The 17,880-nt window shown below is 41.2% G+C and overlaps 1 protein-coding gene across 1 annotated transcript in view; it reads left to right on the top strand.

Annotated features, from left to right (window-relative positions):
- LOC104955428 (cadherin-4-like) overlaps positions 1-17,880 on the top strand; it is a 222,754-nt gene that overhangs the window by 168,428 nt on the left and 36,446 nt on the right. Inside the window, exon 5 of the mRNA XM_010782756.1 lies at positions 1,475-1,672. Within this exon, the coding sequence (XP_010781058.1) occupies positions 1,475-1,672 (198 nt within the window). The remainder of the gene's footprint in view (positions 1-1,474; positions 1,673-17,880) is intronic.

Here is a 17,880-nt window from a genome sequence, read left to right as displayed (position 1 = left end):
GTGATTGAGACAGAGAGCGCAACTGATACAGAGCTTCACAGTGATGTCTGTGACTCAATTCTTGACATGTTTTCACTGGCTTGTAACCCGGAGATATGTCGGTAAACTTGCTGTAGAACAAACCTCCAGATTGCCAATTTAATATAACCTTTACATCACTTACACACAGTACAGCACATCCACTGTTTCCCTGGGGACACTAGGCTTGTGATAGTTCAAAAGTATGCTTTGAGACGGTGGAGCCTATATGTAACCTTGACATAGACGTCCCAATGTGTGTAATGTACTTGCATTAAGAAGCTCCATATCTGATTATGTGCACTCTGGTGATTTAACTAGCCCTGAGGAACACGATTAAAGGCTTCTTTCTGTATTTTAAATTGACTTGTGTTTGCTCCTACCCACCCTGCAAGCATTTGTAATGAAGCAGAAACTCTGCAGTTCACCTTCATGTGTTTTGCAGTATTTCAACATGAGGACATTCATTTAGATAGGCGATATGTCCGATAGCTTCAGCATTTGATGTAGCTCTTCTGACTCACGGGTGAGTTAATGTTCACAAGGAGATTGAAAATAGGCTCCTTTCAAGTTCCTTATTGGAGCATCTTTCAAAAAGACAGATTTGTGGTGGTCATTCCTCTCTGCCTGCAGGGAGCCTGTAAGAGAAATGTGTGATGGGGGAATATGAGTTAATAGGCTCTTTATACCCAGTTTAAATGACAAAGTCCCTTGTTTATGTTCTATTAGAAATATATGCACATTCAAACTGAACTCTGTGTTGCTCAAGCCTGATGACGCAAGTTCAGATGTTTAACAAACTTAAGCAAGCTTGTCATTTGCATTAAGTTTATATTTTATATCTGTAATGAATTTCATAATTGCTGTAAAAGCTTCAACTAAAATGGTAACATTTTTAAAAACATCAATTATATTTGCCTTTTGTTCAGCTCTTGGACGATTTTGATAATCATCTTTTCAACGTCATTGCACACATTAAACTGTCTATTAAATATATAGCCTCATTTCAAATCAGCTTTTATTACAGCATCCTTTTTTTCTTTGTGTTATTTTTCTTTGCGTCTATAACAGGGATGTATTATGACTTTATCCTCAGAATGTATGAAAGCCATTATATGGATGAAGAAATAGCACCACAATTATTAAAGGAGGACTGCTTTTCATTACGGAGACTGAAAAGCTACACTACAACTTTTCTTCTCTCCAGTTATTGCTATGACACATTTACCTGCTTTTAGAGTGATTCCTTCTGAAAGCAGGGAGATGGACGTTTTTTTAAAGTTGTTTCAAAACTGCAAAACAGGATAAACATTGACCATGCCAGTCATATAATTCACACATTGTTCCCTCTTGTCAAAAGAACCTCTGCTTTGAAACAGACAAGACTTTGGCATCACATCAGTTCCTGTTAATATTAACAACACCCTTCTAAATAAAGCCTTGTGTTTTCTTAAAGGTCATAAAGGAAGAGGGGAAAGTCGCGGAGAGAAAAGAGGGGAAGGAGGCGTCACAAGCACCACCTCCTGTCATCATGTTCTCAGGGTCGGGCAGGAACAGCTCCAAGGGTCTGAGGAGACAGAAGAGGGACTGGGTGATCCCACCAATCAACGTGGCAGAAAATTCTCGAGGACCGTTCCCTCAGATGCTCGTCAGCGTAAGTGACAGATTTGATGTGCATCACTGATTTCTTCTGCATGTGCAGCTTGTTGAGAGCACTTCACGGCTAACGCTGATTGGGGATGTTGTGATGGACGTTGATAAAAGAAAAGAAACACATTAGCATAGCTGGTTTGTTCTCCACGTCCTCATAGATGATTATGTTGTGCTCCCCCGTTGTAATTATAGCCACAAAATCTTTAGACGATTTAAGCAGCTCTGATTGGCCCTGAGAAGTTTTCCCTTCAGACGCGAGGAAGGCTCCAAAGCAGCTAAGCAGCTAAACTCTCCCACAGAGTGAGGTCCACCTGGTTCACAGAATGATTATTTCTCCTCCTTTCTTTCTTTTATCAGGCCATTTCACAAAGGTTGCCCGAAGTTCAGTACTATTTTAATAGCTCCTTTATAACAATACAATTTGTCACACAATCTTTACTGAATCCATAACTCTGGGTCTTCTGTGAGATATAAGGAGAAATAATGAAAAGCTATTTCCAGGCCCAAAAGAGCAGGACAGCAGTTTATACCATATAAGCCTCAGAAAGGACATGAAGGGTTTGAACAAAGGTTAATCAGAGATAACAATATGAACAATAAACTGTTTTCATATCGAACTAGGAGTATGCAAATAGCAACACCTCAGCTGTTTGTTCATTTTTTAATAGACCTTTCCTCATTGAGCAGTCAAGATTTGAATGTGGCAACAGCAACAACAACAACAACAACTGACTCTCATCACTGCATATTAGATTTCTGCAAAACTGCTAGTTTTGATAAGTACACAATATAAACACAACATGTTGGAGGTCGGGCCTGAGAAGAAAGAAAAACGAATAAATAAATGTTTGTGTAAATGTGTTGTTTTGCAAAAGCAGGAGCTGCAGAGTGCTTAAAATTCAGAGATTCTGTCACAACAGAATGTGCAGTTTGTCTCTCTCAGAGCGAGGCTCGAGACTCTGGCTGCTGCTGCGCGCTGTAATTCATCAAAAAACATCATTCCAAGAGACCACTGCTTCATCCCCTGCTCCCACTCTCCTTCGGTCTTTATCTGGGATATCTAACCATCAGCTTTTCCTCGCTGTTTACAAAACTCTCACAGTTTATCTCTTTGGGTCTTAAATTGTGCAAAAGAAGTACTTTTCTCTCCCTTTGTTTCTGTTCTTTGTTTTTCTTCTGGGTTTTATCCAATCCCTAGGGAACAGCCTGGGGAGCTGCTTGAAGGAAACTTTTGTATGTTCCTTTTTTTTCACACTAACAGCAAAAGGATCAAGTCAAAGATGGGAGAGTTTGCAGGTCTTTGTTTTGGAGTAAGAGTGCGTCCCATCAGCCTGACACGCTTTATCTGAGCCCTTCAGTAGTGCTTCACCAGCCACAAACCGGTCCGACAGTTCTGTTATTTCCATGAATTGGTCAGAACCAGAGAGTCAGAGGGGATGGGCCAGGGAGAAAGAGAGAGGCTATCAAAGGAACATTTGGAAGTATATTGACCAGCCAAACATAATCCACTGTGTGCAGTAAATAAGTCTGTCAGGGGCTGGTGGATTGCTGAGGGTGAAGCCTTCAGAGCAGAGGAGAAGTGATGCGTGTTGATGCCTCTGTTGGGCTCCCGTCTTTCTCTTTAATGATGACTAGAGGGCAAGTGGGGCCGTACCGAGAACTGGAGATTTTAACAAGAAGACAGCTCTGTGGGGTGGTAGGCATGGCAATGATTTTATATTGTTTATGCGTTTAGTCAATTTTTGTAACCTCTCAAGTCCTCTGTTGGGAATTTCGTAATGTTGCCTTTTGTTTCATATTTCTCAGTCAAAGCTGAAAGCAACAACAAAAATCTAAGCAACAATATTTAATTTTCCCACTCTGACATTTAAAAGTCTCCTATCATGGAATATGCACTTTAGAATGTCCTTTATACATTATGTGTACCCGGTGTGTCAGGGAACTCACAAAGTGTCAGAAAACAATGGTCTTTGTTTACATTAGCAAGCATCGCTAACACTCAGAGCTAACCTGTACTGAGAGTGTGTGGCCCAATCCCAAACCACACCCTACCCCTACACACTACCCCTCCGTGACGGAGTGAGTGACACTCACAGCTCAACGAGGCTCCCTCCTGTCAGATGGAGGGAGTAAATACAGTGACAAGCTTTGGGACAACAACGGTTTCAAATCAGCATCTCTTAGACAAAAAATAAAATTAATAACTAAAATAAAACTCCAAACATCTTTAATTGTGTTAGGTAGTCAGGTAGTGACCGGTCTCAAGTCGGCACTGATGCAGACTCGCTGTTTGAGGGCTTGATAGCCCACTCCCCCTCCACACCGCCCCACACTCGTTGGTTTGGAACAGCACTTAATGTGGCGGACCCTCCGCGCGAACGGAGGGGTAGTGTGTGTAGGGGTAGGGTGTAGGGGGTGGTTTGGGATTGGGCCTCAGTGTAAGAAAGCAGGAAATAAATAAAGGTACTCACCTTGTGGTAAACCCGCAAGAGAAAAATAATTTGAGCTCCATACTGTTTCAGAAATAATCCTTGATGTGGTTTGGAACATGATATGGCATTTAATCACAGCAGCATTTCCTTTTTTTTTTCTTCTTTTCAATCTAAGGAACCAGAATCAGCAGTTTTCTAACAGGGCTGAAACAGAGGGGTATGAGGGATGCCTAAAATGCATGATGTGTTTGGTATTTTGAGCAAAACACATCATAGACATGTTTTTTAAGTGTTTTATATATCTGAGACCCATAATATATGCCTAATAGCATGATAGGAGATCTTTAAGTTGTTGCAGTTTTAGGTTTTTCCAGAACATTTTGAAACAGAGCTCGCTCTCTCATCCCCTCTCCTGTCTCTCTCCTACTGTGCCATTACTCAGTGCTCCGTGTGCTGTGTCTGTGTGATGCCTTCCCTAATGGCCTGTGAAGTCAGTCCCTCTCCTAATGGGCTGTTCTGTCATCCAGCGCAGCACTGAGTGACATGCAGGCAGCGGTCTTTCCCTCCATCCCGTCGCTTTCCTCCCTGCCCTGACCAAGTTGCCATCAGTTGGACAGGCGGGGTGACAGCAGGCCTCACCTGTATTTCCGCAGGTCTGCAGCATTGTCACTTCTATCATGGCAGCTCAGGACAGAGGCCTACTGCCCGGCCCCTGAGCCTGCAGCCTCACATGGCTCCAGGGAATTGTTGACTGCTTATGGAAAGTCTTGGCAGGACTGTACTGCCTATTCCCCTTTAGAGCCAAGACTGTGTCAGAGCTCAATGGGAGCTTATTGACCGCTTGTTATTAATAGAAGCACTGAATTAATTATTCCAGCACTATACACTCTGCCACTTCAAGTAGTGTTGTGCACCTGATGTAAGTCTGTGGCATTAGTCCCTATCAGCCTCTAGTGACGCAGGTTTGTACTGAATGTAGCCTGGTATTAGTGTCACAAACATTTCCTCCATGTGTTCTCAGTTGTTGGACAGCAGCAGTGATTTACTTCCTTAAATACAGAGGTGGAAAATGTAGCCAAAAAGTACTCATTATAAGGAAAAGTAGTCTCATCCGACAAAAAACAACCTTGAGTAGCGAGTAACGTCATGAATAGAAGATAAAGGATTAAATACTGGCGCATTGCTATGTTTTTCAAACTATCATACTGCATGTGAATATTACATCATTTCAACCAAAGATTATGATAGTATTCATGGTCAGTTTGTAATCAAATATCCCACAACCTGCCTCAAAATAGTCAATAAAGGAGAGTTGCGCCTGTGAATGTACCCAAATATAACAAGGAAATTAGTAAAGCGTTTTTTTTTACACATTTAAGAGTAAAAACTATGTTGCAATAAATGTACCCCAGCAGTACAACAATTACATTTTACATAGTACACGCAGTACTTTGTTTCTTTACATCTCTGCTTGTTTAAAAATAAGTATGAGTGGTGCATATTGTTTAAGAGAGAGCCATGTTGAGGAAACAGAAACATCAACAAATCCCAAATGACTAAAGCAAAGGATGGGGTGAGTCATTTCTCACGTTAAACAGGTGTTCTTTGTCGTTCTCATTCTTCTGCAGCCAAACAGCCATCAATAGCATGTAAGGGACATCGATTTTTCACAGAGGCTTTTTGAAACCTTCCATTGATCCACACACTTCTCCTACGGCGGGGAGTTATCGATTTTATTCTGCTCGGGTAAATATAGACTCAACGTAACCACCCCCCCACCACCGCCACCCAACTCCCTTAACCCTCCATTAGAACAGCCGTCAGCAGAAAAATGAACAAAGCCCTGATCAAACAACAATTTAGCAACAGAGAAAACGGGGTATGAATAAATGTTTGTCGAGGAAAATGTCATTTTATTCTACTGTTCTCTGATTTATATTTCGAGACAAAAAAAAGAAAATGAGGGGCGAGAGGAATGGAGGGAAATAGCTTTGGCCAGTCACAGTTAAGATCATGGTACCACAGAAAGAGACTATTACCAAAATGAGACTGTAAATTGGTGAGCATTCTGGGAAATATGACTCTTGACTAAACTCCTTAGAGAGTTAGATAAGATAAAGAATGCTACTATCATATCCGTACATTAATATGAAGCTATGGTCAAAGACAACTATAGCCTATCATCAGAACCGAAAACAGCTAAAAGCTAAACCTATAAGATAGAATAATAATATATGGAATGCTAGGCTAAGTATGTTACGTCTAAGTATGAGACTAGCTAGCTGTTTTTCTCTGTTTTCTTGCAAAGCTAGGCGTCACCTGGTTGTTGATATTTACTCAACAGATATGACAGTGGTATTGATCATTTCATATAGCTCTCGACAAGACAGCAAATAAAGCATCTTTCCCAGAATGTCAAACAATACCTTTAAGGCTAAAAAGCATAGCCTAATATTTCACTTGAAGCAATGCTCGTTCCTCACATGGGAATGTAGAAACATAGAAAAAGTAGGTGGAGGAATCATTTCTCTCCTCCTCACTATCTTATATTGTTAACCTATTGCATCAGCCTCTCTTCTCTTCTGAAACCTGTTGTGAATTCACTTCTTAACCGTTCTGAGTAATATTTTAATGTTTGCCTAACAGAGATTATTTTAAGAGGGAAGACATTAGTTTGAAGGCTTGAATAAGGGATGTGAAAATTGGATTATTGAATAATATTTCTTTGGAAGAACAGTTCTTTGTTTTCTTTTTCTAATATCCTTGAGACTGAGAAAGGCAGACATTCCGATAAAGTGAAGCTCCATCCCTCAATGATCACAGGACATTTTATTGACAGCAACTCCATAGAGAGACACAGCAGCTGCTCGAGCAATAAGCCAAATAAATGGGGGCTTGTATAAAGCCCTGTATTGACTGATACGAAGAGAAAAAGGCTTCATTTGATACCCTGTTCTTTTATCGACAAGTTATGTCAACCAGTCATTTTTTCTTTTTTTTAATCAAATATGTCCAGTAAAATGTAGCCTGAATGTTAAACTGTAGGCAAAATGCAGTTATTTGTATCTAATTAGCTGTGCGGTGCATCTGGCTGTGTTTACTGTACCCGCTGCAGCACCTGTGCTCCAGTTACCAACTGTTTGCATCTCTCTCCGTGGAGCGCGCTGAGAAAAGCGTTTTATGAGCAGAATGAGAGATCCCCCCCCCTCCCCCCTCTTGAGGTGTCTGCTTTCTCCTCTGCGTACGTTTACCAGTGATTAATGACTGCTCTGCTTCACTGACAGACACAGCAACAACAAAAACACCACAAAGACTGACACAAAAGAGAAAAGAAAATGTGGGAAAAAAAGGACGAACAATAAGCAACATACTGTACAAGTGAGCTGGAGCTGATTGCTTTTGAGAATTTGAGGAATGACGAAGACGGGTGGGTATGATAAAGAAAGCAAGACGGAAACAGAAACAGAACGGGAATAAAGGGCTGGACCAGGATTAGAGGCACATCTGTGTTTGTGTTTGGGTCTGATAGACTTCCCAAATAACTGCTTTTCACGGCCTCTTCCCTGGAGTCACGCACCACCCGGCCAACACCAGCCTGCCCTGCTCCAGTCTGCCCACTTCATCCCTTTCCACTCCCTCCTGCTGAGACTTACGCTAACTAGCACACACACTCAATCACAAGCAAACATACACATATACGCAAGCAGAGAGAAATGTCTTGTCCTACCCAGGCAGCAAACAAAGGATCAGTAAAGCACATGCGCCGCGTTGTTGCCTTTGTATATGTTCATTGTTTGGGGTTTTGTTTGGTTGCTTTTTTTTCTTTATCCCTGAACAAAGAGATAAAAAAGCTATGCCAGAAAAACAGGACTCCATCTTGTTGTTGATTTTTTTTTAACCTAGTCCGTCTGAGAAACCGCAAGATGGTGGAAGGCAGGGATGTGAACATTTGAGGACCACAGTCCGATCCAAAGGTCGGTCACTAGGAAACCACATTGCTGCCCATATGGAACGCTTTATAATCTTGTAATCCACAGAACCTTCTAGGCAAAATAAGTTCAGGCTGTGAAAACACTGAAATGTGTGGTAACAAGTCTGTCAGACATGAACTGTACAGGATTTGAACTACTGTATATGTATTCAAGCATATTTTGTTCAGGGCTATGTTTTGTCTTGTGTTCTTTTGATTTTCTTGGGCACTGCTAAGGTCCTTTTCTTGGCAGGCGTACAACTTCAACACACACACTTCATAAACACTACCAATCCCGGGAAGAAAAGAACGAAACAATAAACGGCTTTCAGATATGGGAGGATCTCCTGTAGTGTTTGGAGAGGAGGGGAAAAGGAGCGAGAAAACCTTGGTCAGCTCAGGGAGAAGAGCGCCAACAGTCGGGTCAGCATCTCATTTGCCTTTTGTTTAACTCAGTAACAAATCTTGGGTATATTAAACTCTTGGCTTTTCGTTAGGAGTCCCCTCTTGAAGAATTATTTCCTTTCTTAACCCCAGCTGGGTGTGTTCTTCAAGCACAAACAATCTGCAAACTGTTAACCCTAATGTACAGTTTGATCCTTACTGATCATCTTGTTTGAAACCATGTAAGTGCATTGGCTTAATGGGTCGCAGTGTTGGTTTGACGCTCCACCATTTTGGTCTAGACGAAGATATATATAACAGCTTTCAGATCGATTGCTCTGAAAACTCAATGGAGCCATTTACTCAGAGGATGAAGCCTACTGACTTTGCTGATCCCCCAGATGTATAATTGCCACTTGCAGGTTGACATTTTTGTTAAATCTATATCCAAAAATGTGCTGGATTGCCATGTGTTGTAATAAAGACAGTTATGGAACCATCTTGTAATCTTTAAACCGTTTTGTTGCATCACCAGGAAAATATAAAAATGTATTCAGTAGTAAATATGTGCAGAGCTAATAACATTATATTCATTGTGCTCTACTGAACTGAGATGTGGTACTTTCAGCTCAAAGCACCACTGTGTAGTGAAAATAAAACCTTTATCTCAAAAGTATCATCTCAGATATTTCCTTTTCTAGTCACGCACAAATACATCATCCTTGGCAAATGTGAATGTAAAATAGAAGAATCTCAGATATGACTATTCATTTATTTAAAAACTAAGAAAGACCTCTGCTCAGAAGAAGAAGTGACAGCACAGGTGAATGTGTGTAGCCAGTCCGGACTGATGACGAGAATGAAACAGCAGGAGAAGTTCTGAGTGCTTTACATTGTTATTCTTGCTAATGGAGTCTTTCTGGTGGAGGAACAAGCTCACTCCTGTCTTTTCTGACAAGTCAAATCATTAATGAAACATTTGAACATAAAAGCAATTGGACCATCTTCTGAATATCGTGAGACTGGGATCTTTAAGAGAACACCTGAGTGCACATTAGTATCTCACGCGAGGATGTAATGGGGGCAATGATGAAATGGAAGGGAGGGTTAGCTTTATGGATTCTCCAACAGCAGAATTTCTGTACGCTCAGATCTGATTCATTTGTCTCCCCAACTGTCCACCCTGAGAGCCAACCCCCCACTCTTTGTATTGTAGTCTTGTCTTGACATTTAACAAATACCTTATGAACTCCATTTCCTTTCCTCTAATGAAATTAGTGAGATCAATGCAATTACATTTATCAGTCCCAGGAAATGGAGTCTCCTACAATCTCCTGGTATTGACGTGTAAAATAGATTGTTACTTCATTCACATACTTGTAGGGCATTTGCCCTCTTGTTTCCTCTTGTGTTCAAGGAAGTGAGACTAAAATGTAACGTAATGTAATTTTCACAGTTTAATATCTCATTATTTTTAAATTAGAGGCGTAAAGTCCCGGTAAACATGTTCGTCAGGCATAGAGTACTTGGCAATGTTAGCTGTGGCCTTGTTGCACACACACACAGAGCTGCTACTACCAAAAAGAAAAAAATAGGCACAGATGCACACACACATTGAGATGAACACACACATGTTCACAAATCCCCCCCAACACATTCTTCTGTGATATGACATCAGGCAGTACCAGGCGGGCTCCCTCCTGGGTTCAGTCGGTGTAAAATTAAACAGTAAATCATCTCACTAAAAGACACAAGAGTTATGTGTAAGTCAAGGGCAAGAATTCTGGGCTCTTTAATAGGAGATGAGGAGAGCTTTATGTAGGAGATAAATAACAGACTAACAAACAGCCTCTGTCTGGTCCCCTAGAGGGTGGCCTCTGCGACCCTGTGGATCAGAAGGATGAAGGAGAGCCAAGATTCTCTTTTTCCTCTGAAGACATGAACAAATAATGTGCAGTGAAATAGGAGGAAAGGATATTCAGAGAGGAACTCAGGGAGGTGGGGACCAGTGATGAGGGTGCCAGTGATTGCTGGTGATATGAGACAAGGTCGGTCAAATAGGAAGGGCAGGTTGACGGAGGGTTTAGCAGTCACACAGACAGAGAGACAGGAAAGTATATACATGGAAAATCATGCAAGGAGACATGCCCATCGAGTAAACAGAAAGACATGAAAAAGAAAGATGGCAGGGCTGTTGTCCTGTCAGGTAATCCTTTCCTCCCACCTCTGCGTATGAATGTCTGCCTTGAAGACGGACAGAATGAATCTGATTCAACACAAAGCAACAGCATTTAGAGAAAATAAAAGTAAAGAGTAATTGCAAGAAAAGGAGACAAATCCTTGAGCATGAGATTGAATTGAAGCGCTTTTGGATGGAAGTCATGTGAGGTACAATTCTAATCTCACTTAATGTGCTTGTATTTTTCCATTGTCCCCTCTTTGGCTCTTTCTATTTACTTTGTAATTTAAAATGAAAGGCCGCAGTCAGAATCTTTTCATGCAAGTATAATGAATACTGTCATGTTTTTGTATTCCGGTAAAGTCCCATAACCACAGACATGAGGGAGCACAGACAAACACACATTAAGATCTGGTACAAGCGAGCGTATATCACCAGCGTGCATGTGTGTCTAATAAAATTCCTCACTGCTCAATGAAATGCTTTACAGCGTCTCAAGATGAAATAGCTCCAAAGATAAACAGTTTATCACTAGATAAAAGGTTGCCGGTATTTTATAACTCATCCTTTAACTTTGCAGCTTTCTCATTTCTTCTCACTTATGAGTATTTCCGGCCAATACTCCCTGATGGTGCTTAACACATTTTTATTTGCTCTTTATTGTCAGGAGAAAAAAAAGATCATTTCTTCCTAACGCTCAATAAAAGCTTTAACATCCAACATTGTTCATAAAAGTGTGTATCTGCGGCATGCAAGGAACAATGTTACCGTTGTGCATATTGCTTCTTTCTAAAAGGTGATTTGTTCAGGCTGCTGTGTACTCAGTGTCATTTTAAAGAGGACTCCACTACAAGCCAAGTGTCTGGTGCTGGTGGGACTTTTTCAGCAATGTTTTCATGATGACTTCCTAGAATAGAAAAAGATTCACAAAAGCTGACCTTGGCTGGCACTGATCCATATTCTGATCTGTATCAATCAGAAAATGACAGGCCAGCTGCTTAGAAAAACCCACAACATGTACAGCGGCCATCTGTGCGTCATCCTTCTTCTGCATGTGCTGGTGCTCAGGCAAAAGTACACAGGCGTGAATCCACAGACACAGATGCATGGCTCCACAAACATACACACACACCTCCTCACTCTTCCAAGGTTCATTTGTCAACATGACAGCTGGACTCTTGCTGAGGTGCAGTTTGCCAAGCAGAATCCCTCGCTCGGTTACCAGGAGCCAGAACATCCTGGGAAACATTCTGACACACACTTAGAGGCTGCAGTGCGGCTGCCCGTGTGTGTGCGTGAACAAGAGCAGAACAGTTGGTCTTTGTGTTTGTGTGCATGTACACATGAATGTGCAACTTTTCAAAACACCCAGCAGCAGCAGCAGCGCATGGCAGGGTCCAGGCCCTCTTCAGTTTCTGCAGTCTGTGCTTGGCAGACAGAGGCCCGCTTTGTCAGGCTTCCAGTCGACATCAAACACGCATACTGCTCCTGCCTCAACCTGAACATCTTTCCCCCTTTGCCTTCTCACTCACACATGGGTCCTTAGACATCTGTTTACCTCATGATACCTCCAAGTGTTTGCCCCTGTTGGCTGGGAGGAGTGGACTATATACTTTTGCATCCAAACTCCACTACAGCTGTTTCCATTGGAAATATGTGCGTGCAATAATGTAGCTAAATGGAAAAAGACAATGGGATCCTTTTCTTTGTTCTAGTTGCATAGTATCCAACAACAATCATATGTCTGGTCTAGAGGGAAAAACTCCATCCGCTTTCTCACAATATAGATCCGTCCTGCCGAACGGATGCCCTGTCAAACACGTCCTGGCAACTTCTCTTAACTTCCTGTTTTCAGGTTTCCAGCCAAAAGGGCTTATGCGCTGCCACAGGGTTTTCGCTGATGCAGTCAATTCCCTGCCACTTTCATTTTTCCCATCTTACTCGTACTCTCCTCACTCTTTCTTCCCTCCATTTTCCCTCTGGTCTGCATTTCTCCCCTTCAATGCTGCCTGATGGATTTTGAAATAAAAAAGAAAACATAGAAGAAAGTGGTGGCGTAAAGAAGGAGAAAAGTGGTGTTCGAAAGATGGACAGTACAAAAGTATGTGTGCGTGTGTTTAGTGTGTGTGCATGTATTGGGATTGGGCTGGCAAAAGTGCATCAGCAGCAGATTCCAAGCCACTGTCACCCCTCTCTCTCCTTCAAGTCGCCAACACTTTTTCCTCTAATTACCCAGATTGGGTTTCCTGGGGATGAAGGGAAGGGGGGGGGGAAGGCTGTAACATGGGGTCCTTGATATTGTCCTTGTCAAAGCCTGTAGGGGAGCCAGTAGAAAAGACATTCATGCATCCATCACATTCCTGATTTCACAATTTAATCAATCCCCTAATGAAAAAGAGTGACGCAGAGAGAGAAGGGGTAATAGTGAGATTGTAGCCTTCACACTTTAACCCTGCTAAGCCAATGCTAAGGGGCGCGGCCGCTCTTTGTCTGCCTCACAATGGCTGCCTTATTTTCATTGTCACTGCCTGGAAGAAGGGAGTGAGGGCGAGTCGTTCCATTGTTACCTCCAGGGAGAATAGCACCTCTAATTTGCCGTAAGCCTGCTCTATTAAAGACCAGACCTCTTTTCACAGTGCAATAATTGGAAAAGTCATTCACTGCTTAACTTCCATTACTCCATGTTATTTTCACTAATGTGGAGGAAGTTCTTTTAATAATCTCACCTGCGTCAGTTCTATCATTCAAATGACACAAAAGCACACTATCTCTCCATTTCGTTCTGTCACTCTCACATGAACCAAGCCAGATAAATATGAAAACCCATATTTCTAGCTCTCTTCCCCTTTCTGAATCTGGAAATTACTTTTTTCTTTGTGCAGACAGGTACAATTTGCTTTGAAAAGCCATGAAATAAGGCTCCCAATACATGGCAGGAAGCTGTGGGGCAGAAAACGTTATAAGAACAACTTTCTGTTGCGTCTAACTAGCTATTTGATCATTACATTCGTAATTTCAACACAGTCGATCCAGTGTTGTTCGTCATGAGATCAGCTGTATCTAAACACAGAAGAGGAGAACAGGAGAGAACACAACTGAGATTTAAAAAGCTAGGACTAGCAGAGTAACCTACATGCTAATGGTCAGCAAAATACTGTTTTTCATGTTCACTAAATTAGTTTAACATATAGCTTCGTAAGGATGTCAATATTTCCTAATTAGCAATAAACACAAGACATGACAAATACAAACTCTTTACAGAGAATGGAACTGGTTGAAAACTGAACCAAACTTAATGGTAATCCATCATTTTTACGCAAAACCACAAATGTCCCTCATGGTAACTGTAGAAGAAAAGTCAGGCCATCTCCTGTAGGGTCCATTAATGTGGGTGATTCATACCAAGCAATAACTTTGGAGATGTTTTAGTCTTAATCAAAGTAGACCGACCAAAAGACAAGCATTGTCGTCCCTAGAGTCCCATCAATAACGGTGGAAGTGCATTGTTCAGATATTGCAGGATTTAATGTGGACTGTGTTTTATACACATAGCCGCAGGTACGTTTGTTCACGAAGACTCATGAATCCTCACCAGCAATAAATACAAGATGTTATGCAGCTTCTGTTTTATGTTTAACTTAGTAAGTGCATTTTTGAAAATCCCAACTCAGACGGACTACTCAACATCAATCCTTCGCTACCTTTTGAAGAGATACAATACTCAACATCAAAGCCTGAGCAAAAGCCTGTGTTTTAAAAAGGCCACAGAAAAGCTTTTAATGCAGACACTTTGCTGACTCACAGCAAAACACACAAGGTGTCTTTTTATCTCACTGCATGCCACAAAGTGCGTTTGACAGATGGAGTGTGCACATGATATGCCACGGCACCTAGAAACCTTTCTCTTGTAGAAGCTCTTTCTCTTAAGATTTAACCACTTTGTTTGTGACCTGTTTGCCATTACCTGCATTTCTCACCTGCCTGTTGGCTCTAACTGTTCTGTTGAAAACATATCTCTCTGTTTGTTGCTGTTGGCATTTTTGTCGGGAGTCGCTATCCCTTTTTGTTGGGCTTTAGAGTTGTAAAAATGCCTCTTTATGGGTTGCTGTGACTTTGCTTTCTGCTAGTGAGTGTTTCTGCTGTCCTCCTGCTCAGTGAACCAGTGTCGCTCTCCGTACCCGCAGCGCTCTACATAGCACCTAATTGGCACTCTCATGACAGGCCTCTGTGTGTTTGTGTGTGTATTTTTGTGTTTGTGTAAGACATACATAATCCTGATAGTGGTAAGATGTTTTGCAGCTGACAACTAAAAGTAGCCTTTTGAACTATTGTCATGGCACTGCTGTTTGTGTGTTCTGTTTAAACAATGCTTTTACAAAATATACATTTCTAAATATGCTGATTATGCCCTTTTCAGTTATGTTTTCCTCTTGCAGTGTTTTTGAAACCTTGCAGTTAAAAACACTTCATTTATTCAAACAGAGTCAGCTTACTGTACCAATTGTTGAAGCTGTCATGGAGAAATACTGTAATGCACAAAGCTGCTTTTGTGTAACCAAATGCAGACCGATGTTAGGTTATGTCTGTCTCACAGTCATTTTGTAGACGAGTCTCACAGTGGTTTATTTTTGCAACATTTTCAATTAGGAACAGAAATATGTGGTAACTTTGTTTCCATTTCGAAACAACTGTCAACCGCATCTGAGCCTCATCACATGTCATGTGCCCCAATGAAATGGACTAACTTAAAATAAAAACTAAATAATATAACTATAAAGGCTGTTGAGGCTAAGATTTAAAATGCATAGAGATTATCAGAAATAAATCCAGTGCATGTGTTTTAGTTTTACTCAATATGATTATGCCAACTTCCTGAATACACATCAATCCAAACTATTATTTCTATGGTAATTGCTTTTCACCCACAACGCCCTAAGAAAAATTACATTAATGCTTAAGGTAATTGAAGTGTTACGTACATGCTAAAAAGCAAATTACCTTTAATTATACCTGTTAAAACGCTTCCAAGTATAGGAAAGATCAATTATAATATGTATAATGGCTGCACCTATGGCTGTAGTTAATTTGTTATGCATGTCAGGTAGCTTGCACTCGAAGGAAAGTTACTGTTAATCAATTGAAGAATACAGGAACCTAGCAGAGAGCTTTGAATTGTGACCCATATAAAAAAAGACGTTACAGAAACACATTAATGTTTGAAAAATACTCCTTTCATTCACAAATGTTGCCATAGAAAACATTGTTTCATGACTACTGTTTTGTTAATGAAAGGGACTCCTTTTAATATGAATGATGAATGGGTTGGTTTTTGGGTGGTCCGTCCATCCCATTCATGTGAACATATCTCAGAAACACCTTGAGGGATATGTTTTTTTTCTCATTTGGCATCAAATATCTACTTGTATACTGAAAGATTAATTGATAATAATTGGGTGCTGTTTTAACTAAGCAGCATCAAGCTGTGGGCCTGAGCAAAGAGGTATATGGAAATGCCAAAAATGGCAGTTTATCAAATGGCCACTTGAGGCTATAAGGGAGCAATTGCTCTAGACTCTAATGTTAAAATGCCAACTTTACAGTAAAACATATGTATATACAGCCTATTACAAAAAATACGTTGGTCTCTATAGATGAGTTTCCTGTTTATGTCAACTATAGTGGTTTAATATTTATACATTTTATTTATAATTAAGAGTAAAACTTGAGTGACAGGTGAGAAAACTTTCTGCTCTTCTGCATCACCTATTTTTTGCCTCAATTTCCCTGACAATGCCTATTTTTTATTTCATCCTGAGTTGTACTGTGGCAGCACTGGTAAGATAGAGATGGCAGGAACCACACTCTTTGAGCTTCACGAAGGCTCTTCAGAAACCTTTGGCTGACAAAACATGTTTAATAAAGTCTTATGAATATTCACACACATTTCTAACACAATAACAATGATGAACTGCTGGCATTTTATTTCCAATAGGTCATCTTCACTGTTCAATATTTTTCAGCAAAAACACTTTTTGGGCCAATAATCAATGCTATAGCTCGGGAACAGAAGGGGGATTGTGACCATAATTCACATTTGATTAGATACTGGATTAGTGACATTAATCTTGGGTGTCCACCTTGACATTGTGGTGATTGTATGGATCGGGTTGAACAACATACATGGTTTAAGAACTGTCTTGTGTCATGGCTACAATTATATACACTCCTATATCGCACATAGAAAAGTCTTTACAATCATTACACCAAACTTCATCCTATATTCTTAGACCCTGGTGTAGAGTAACAACTCCCAGGTTTTGACATTGTCCTTGATCTTTCTCTCTGCAACGAGCTGCCAATCTGCCACAGCTTGTTTTAGAGAAGGTGAAAAGGGTTATCCATGACTTTGATTTTGTCCTCTTCCTCCTGTCCGCTGCCTCCTTGCTGTCCAGTTCCAACCTGGGCACTGAGCTGACCTTCCTTAACAGCTTGTTGAGCCTGCTGAGCTCCAAGCCTTCGTTCTTCCAACCCAGCTCACCACTGTAAAGAACAGAGCCGTGGATACAGCAGACTGATGGAAGATCTGGAGTCCAGTATTTTTATTGATTTTAAACCCAAGATTCTTTTTTGAGTCCATCCTCCTCACTTCCTCTCCCTGGGGGGCTTTTGTTCCTGTGGCATACCACCACAAGCGTGTTGGATTTGCTGATATTGTGCTTCAGGTGATTGTCCTATAATGTCACATAATAGGTCAGGTAAAACCATCTTCTATTGCACCAAAAAAAACATAAACATAAATCCTTCAGAGTCCTACAGTAACGGCCCGTCCACACAGCGGCGTACGTTGAAGCTTCAACGCTTCTGCCCATTCACTTTGAATGGGGTGACGTCACGCTTCACCAAACTGCATTGTGGGGAGCGTAGCTACGCGTTGCTCGCGTCAAAAAATTTAACCATGTTCAACTTTTGAAGCTTCGACGGAAGCGTCAACCAATCAAATCCCGTTTATGAAAATCTGCCAGTACAACTGCTAGCCAATCAAACCGCGTGTATGCTGCGAGAGCCATACCGCAGGTCATTTCTATGTTCCATAAAATGGAGGAGAAAATAATCATTGCGGTAGTGAATCACCCGGTGCTGTATGATTAGTCTCTGTTCATCTACCGGGATACAAACCGGAGGAGCCAGGCATGGAGGGAGGTGGCAGAGATAGTGGGTGAAACTGTAGGTTGCCAAGGCACACA

The sequence above is a fragment of the Notothenia coriiceps genome, unplaced genomic scaffold (assembly GCF_000735185.1).
Source record: "Notothenia coriiceps isolate Sejong01 unplaced genomic scaffold, NC01 NC01_scaffold00024667, whole genome shotgun sequence".
In the NCBI taxonomy this organism is placed as follows: Eukaryota; Metazoa; Chordata; class Actinopteri; order Perciformes; family Nototheniidae; genus Notothenia; species Notothenia coriiceps.
The sequence above is the reverse complement of the archived record's forward strand: the minus strand, read 5'-3'. Positions and strand labels throughout refer to the sequence as shown.